Source organism: Poecilia latipinna, unplaced genomic scaffold, assembly GCF_001443285.1.
Source record: "Poecilia latipinna isolate Pla-1442-1.1 unplaced genomic scaffold, P_latipinna-1.0 Scaffold1034, whole genome shotgun sequence".
Classification (NCBI taxonomy): Eukaryota; Metazoa; Chordata; class Actinopteri; order Cyprinodontiformes; family Poeciliidae; genus Poecilia; species Poecilia latipinna.
This window is the reverse complement of record NW_015113650.1, coordinates 234314-240536: the sequence shown is the minus strand read 5'-3', so window position 1 is coordinate 240536 and position 6223 is coordinate 234314. Positions and strand designations below refer to the sequence as shown.

Below are 6223 nucleotides of genomic sequence, written 5' to 3'. Positions count from 1 at the left end.
CAATAACTCACCTCAACATATATAACAGCTGTCCTAACCCGACGCCTGGAGTGATTGCTTATCCACAACAAAATCAGCTTCAGCCTTTAATACATTTTGGTCCTTCGAGCCGGATACAAGCAACCACTACAGTCAATATGGCAAGGTCACATGAGAGGAGCGTGAGAGACATAAACCGTCCACAAAGATCGAGGCATATGCCATCACATCTCCAGAATTACGAGGTCAGCTATACACCAAGGCACCACATTACAGGGGAGGAGCAGCCAGCTTCATCTGAAGTACTCAGACATCTTCAAAGCATGAGAGAGGAAAGTGAACGACTACACAGAGAGGTCCAGCGTCTTACAGACATAATCCAGCAATCTCATGGACAAGACTCAAATCCTCAGTCACAGTCTAAGCGCAGAGAAGAGGATACATCTACTGCACCAGCACCTATAAGTAAGCCGACGCCATCTAGTGGCCACACAAGCCCACGTCAGGCAGTAAGTGCCCCATCGGTGATTAATGATGCTCCTCCACTTCCACAAAGCCACCGACGTGATTCCGTTGAGGATCTTGACCGCTGCTTGCAGGAGGTAGGATTAATCAGCAAAGATGACATTTCTCCAGTAACAACTCGAAGCTCATCTCCCTTCTCCCAAGACAAGCCTATGGATTTCGATATTGATAATCGTCCGGAACCAGAGTCATCACATCAAAGAGAGTGTAAATCACACCATAAAGCTTGTGATAAATCATGTGATAGCAAAAGGCCACATTTTAAAGCAGCATCCAACTCTGATGTCAAGTATGATCCCAACTATGAGGATGATTACGACCGCTATAATGAGCCCTATCACCATGGTGATGGATTTCACCGTTATTATGGTGTCTCTCCATTTAAGTCAAATCATCCAGACCACGGTGATGAATATCGCCCTAAGAAGCCCAACCGACCAAGTAGTCCAAGCGCTCGCCATGACAGCCTCTACTATGGACATGAAGGGGGACAATCTTCTGATTACAGGGACCACCATGATAATTACTATGCATCACGCTATGGATGTGACAGAGAGAGAAGTAGGGGAGGCAGATACTCATCTGACCGCCAACATTCCCCCCACGGAGACCCTTCCTATGGTAAACCCTCAGCGCTAGAGTTCTACCATGGTCCCAAACCGACTATCCCTTACTTCAAGTCCGAAGACCCACGTGAGTTTGCCAGGTTGAAACTAGCTCTTGACAACTTACTCCCATATGATGCTCCAGAGCACTTTAAGTTTCAAATACTCACAGATCATCTCAAATGCGAAGAGGCGCTACTTATAGCTGACTCATACAGTAACAGTCCTCTCCCATTTACAGACACTTTAAGAGCGCTCACTGAGATGTATGGTCAACCGCAGCAGCTAGCGCTAAAGAGGATTTCTGATCTGATGGATGGACCTAATATCCGACCTGGGGACATTAAAGCATTTAAATCCTTTGCCCTTCAAGTTCGTGCCTTAGTAGGAATGCTGCAGCAACTTGGACGTCAAGGATGGACAGAACTGAGATGTGCATCACATGTTTCTCGTCTCCTAGTGAAGTTGCCACATGACCTAAGAGCACACTTTCATAGATTTGTGAATCCTGTTCATAATCCAGTTCCAACCCTGCTTGATCTGGCCGACTGGCTTGAGTACGAAGTACAAGTTCAAGTTTGTGGCGATCAATACATCAGTACCTCCACTGGAGAGAGACAAGCTCCGCCCAAGAGCCGACGTCCTGACTACAAATCACAAAGATCTACAGCGATTCTACTTGGCAGTCAGTCTCCTCAGTCAAAGATGAAATCAGATAAGACTCCAGCTGTGAGAGAGATCTCTCAGAACAAGCCAAAGAAATACTGTCCCTTCTGTGATACAGAACTTCATTATTTGAATCAATGCAATAATTTCAAAATCCTGTCAGTAGAGCAGAGGACAGAGTGGATTAAATCGAATAGTCGATGCTGGCGCTGTGGTCGGGAACACCAGGCTGCCAGGTGCAATCTCAAAGCCAAGTGCAAACAGTGTGAGAGGAAGCATCTGGATGTCCTGCATGATGTTAATACCAACCAAATGAGCATAGCACATGGTGAACATCAAGCACCTCAATCAAGCACATGCCTAGTGAGTTCCGTTTCAGAGACGCTGTACATTGATCGGCCAGCTAGGAGTAACCAAGTATTACTGAAGCTGTGCCGTGTCATCATCCAGAGCGGTCCGAATGTACTGGAGACCTACGCAATACTGGATGATGGGTCAGAGCGTACAATACTCCTACATAGTGCTGCTCTTAGCCTGGGTCTCCAAGGGAAGCCTGAAGATCTCACGCTCCGTACCGTCCGGCAAGAAGTCTGCACCATTCACGGTGCCACTGTCTCCTTTTCAGTTGCTCCTGCTTCACAGCCTAACAAGTCATACCAGGTCAACAAAGCGTTCACAGCCAAACAGTTAAACTTAGCCTGCCATACCTACCCAGTTGAAGCTCTGCAAGAAAAATATCGCCATCTCAGAGACATTCCACTGTCATCCATTAAAGGTGTCCATCCACTTCTGCTGATTGGGTCAGATTGCCCACATCTGGTTACTCCAGTGGAACCAGTACGTCTCGGTCCACCAGGTGGACCTGCAGCAGTTCATACTAGGCTAGGTTGGACTCTACAAGGCCCCACAAGTTTGTTAAGCCATCAACTGTCTCCACAGCAGTGCCTCTTCACTAAGTGCAATCCACCAGAAACAGAGCTTCTAAGTCATGTGGAAAAGTTGTGGCAGCTAGATACGCTGCCCTACAGGAGTGAACGGTTGGTCACTCGGTCAAGAGAAGATTTGGAGGCAGTCCGCATACTGGAAGATAAGACCACCAGAGTAATGGTCGATGGTGTGAACAGGTACGCAACGCCGATGTTATGGAAACGGAACCTACCCCCCCTCCATGCACCAAAGGAGGCAGTCTTACCACAGCTGCGTGGGACAGAAAAACGGCTAATAAAAGACCTGGAGAAAGCTACCATTTATTCTAAAGAAATCCACAAGCTCATTGATGCCGGTTATGTCAAAGCCATATCCCCAACCAAGGCAAAGGAGAGCAACCATTCATGGTTCATTCCACACCACATTGTTCAACACAATGGGAAGTATCGAATAGTCTTCAATTGCTCCTTCATCTTTAATGAGCAGAGCATCAATGAACATCTTCTTCCTGGCCCTACACTTGGAGCCAGTCTTCTGGGAGTTCTTCTTAGGTTCCGAGAACACCCCGTAGCGATCAGCAGTGATGTGAAGGGAATGTTTCATCAGGTGCGCCTGTTGGATGAAGATAAACCCTTCCTTCGTTTCCTGTGGAGAGATGTTAAAGTGGACCAGGAACCCACTATCTATGAGTGGCAAGTGCTCCCCTTTGGGACAATGTGCAGTCCATGTTGTGCTACCTTCGCACTACAAAATCATGTCCAAAAACACACTGCACCAGAAGAGGATGCCCGCCAATCAGTAGAACATTGTTTCTATGTTGATAACTGTCTGCAGAGTCTTCAGTCAGAGAACCAGGCCAAACAGCTGGTGAATCGGCTGCACACAGTGCTACTGGAAGGTGGATTCGAGCTCAGAGAATGGGCTAGCAATGTTCCTGCTGTCATCAAACATTTACCCAAAGAATCAAGATCAGAGAGCAGCACCCTTTGGTTCACACAACAAACAGCTAATCCTCAAGAACGCACACTTGGACTGTTGTGGCAGTGTAAGTCAGACACACTCTGCTATAAGCAGCACAACCGTGACTGTCTTGAACCAACTATGCGCAACATTTACCGTCTTCTTGCCCAACAATACGATCCTCTGGGATACATTATTCCATATACGACCAGAGCTAAGATCATTGTACAACGCCTTTGGGACAAGAAGAGAGGTTGGGATGATCCCAATCTCCCTGAAGATCTGCTCCAAGCTTGGAAGGTATGGGAAGAAGAGCTTCCACAATTGTCTCAGATTGCCTTACCCAGATGCTACACTGACCATAACACAGATTGTAGTACCTCCAGTCAGATCATCCATGTGTTTTGCGACGCATCTGAACGTGCTTATGGGTCAGTGGCGTATCTGCGCACAGTGACGACAGGAATGGAAAGGTACAAGTTGCATTCTTAGCTGCCAGATCCAGAGTTGCCCCAAAGAAGCAGCTATCGATACCTTGACTTGAGTTATGTGGTGCTTTAACTGGAGCACAGTTAGCTTCAGTGCTGCTGCAAGAACTCACCATCAAGATCCAAAATGTGGTATACTGAACTGATTCCACCACAGTACTCAACTGGCTCAAATCCAATTTCTGCAGATATAAAGTGTAGGCACAAGGGTTGCAGAGATACATGAATTATCAGATATCAGATCCTGAGGCTACATCGATTCTGCCTCCAACCCAGGAGGTGAAATCACCAGAGGGAAAACCTTAGCCCAACTGACTGAAAAAAGTCGCTGGAATCATGGACCATCCTTCCTCCTGCAGGCATCTGACCAGTGGCCGGAATCACCAACTGACCACCTTATTGAGGAAACAGAGGAGCTGAGGAGCCCAGTATTCTGTGGTCTAATCAGCTCACCACAACTAACTCTTCCTGACATTCAGCAGTTTAACACCTTTCAAGAGCTACTAGAAGCAACAGCAAAAGCACTTGACGGGACGACCATTAACAAATCTCCCACTGCTGATGACTATCACAACGCTGAGTTAGCCCTTTTCAGACAGGCTCAGATGGATAACTTCCCAGAAGAAATGATGTTACTTAAATCCGGAAAGGCTCTTCCATCTACCAGTAGAGTGCTTACACTCGCCCCTGAATATGATCAGATTTCAGATCTAATCCGTGTTGGAGGGAGGCTTCGCCGATGTGAAGGCCTAGGCTCAGATGTGCTCCATCCCATTCTACTTTCATCCTCTCACCCTGTCTCCAAACTACTGATTCAGCATTATGACAAACAGCTGAATCATCCTGGAGCAGAGCGTGTTTTTGCTGAGCTACGAAGAAAATACTGGCTACTTAGAGGGAGAGAAGCTATCAGGAAGCACCAGCATAACTGTGTGGATTGTAGGAAATGGCGAGGCAGTCCTCAAGTCCCAAGGATGGCAGATCTGCCACCATCCAGTTTGAGGCTTTTCCAACCACCTTTCTATTCTACAGGGGTGGACTGCTTTGGTCCAATGATAGTAAAAGTGGGACGACGCAACGAAAAGAGGTGGGGTATCCTGTATAAGTGCCTTACCACCCGAGCTGTCCATCTAGATCTCCTCCCAAATATGGACACCGATTCATTCCTCATGTCACTCCGACGTTTTATAGCTCGAAGAGGAAAACCCCATGAGATCCTATCGGACCAAGGAACTAATTTCAAAGGAGGAGATAAAGAACTTCAAGAAGCTTTCAGTGCCCTGGAACAATCAGTGAAGGACCAACTTGCCGCTCAACAGATTCACTTCCGTTTTAATCCTCCAAATGCTCCGCATTTTGGTGGGTCTTGGGAGCGAGAAGTTAGATCAGTAAAGAACACCCTCCGGATAGCTCTTGGAGTTCAGGCCGTACCAGAGGAGGTGTTACAAACAGTCCTCATTGAGATAGAGGGTATTCTCAACTCTAGGCCCTTGGGCTACGTTTCTTCTGATCTGGCCGATCCAGACCCAGTTACGCCCAACTGTTTGTTGATGGGGCGACCAGACTCCTCCCTTCCACAAGTAGTCTATCCCGAGTCTACACTTTTAAGTCGAAAAAGGTGGCGACATTCTCAGGTTTTAACAGATCACTTCTGGAAACATTACATTCGCCATTTCCTTCCAACATTACAAGCCAGACAGAAATGGCAAACAGAAAAGGATGACATCACGGTGGGCACTATAGTGCTTATTGTTGACCAGCAGATACCAAGAGCCCTCTGGCAAGTAGGGAAAGTAACAAGCGTCATACCTGGAGCAGATGGACGCGTGAGGACAGCTATGATTCAAGTTAAAGGCAGGACCTACACTCGGCCAGTTGCTCGCATCATAAAGCTACCAGCCTTACCTCAAGATGAACAAGACACTTAGTGGTCAAATTTGCATCTCAAATTTGGGGGCGGCTGTACAAAAGATTGTTAATTATTTGTTCCAGCCCTTAAGTTTGTTTTTTCTTTATCTAGGTGTTTCATGTGTAATGCCTTTTTCTTCCACTGGGTGGCTTCTTGTTTATACT

At 46.9% G+C, this 6223-nt stretch overlaps 1 protein-coding gene across 1 annotated transcript in view; it reads left to right on the top strand.

Moving 5' to 3' along the window:
• Positions 1 to 846: 846 nt before the first annotated feature.
• Positions 847 to 6223, top strand: part of LOC106958953 (atrial natriuretic peptide receptor 1) — a 20674-nt gene continuing 15297 nt past the window's right edge. The window contains exons 1-2 of the mRNA XM_015051145.1: positions 847 to 1125; positions 2715 to 2899. Coding sequence (XP_014906631.1) covers positions 847 to 1125; positions 2715 to 2899 — 464 coding nt within the window. The remainder of the gene's footprint in view (positions 1126 to 2714; positions 2900 to 6223) is intronic.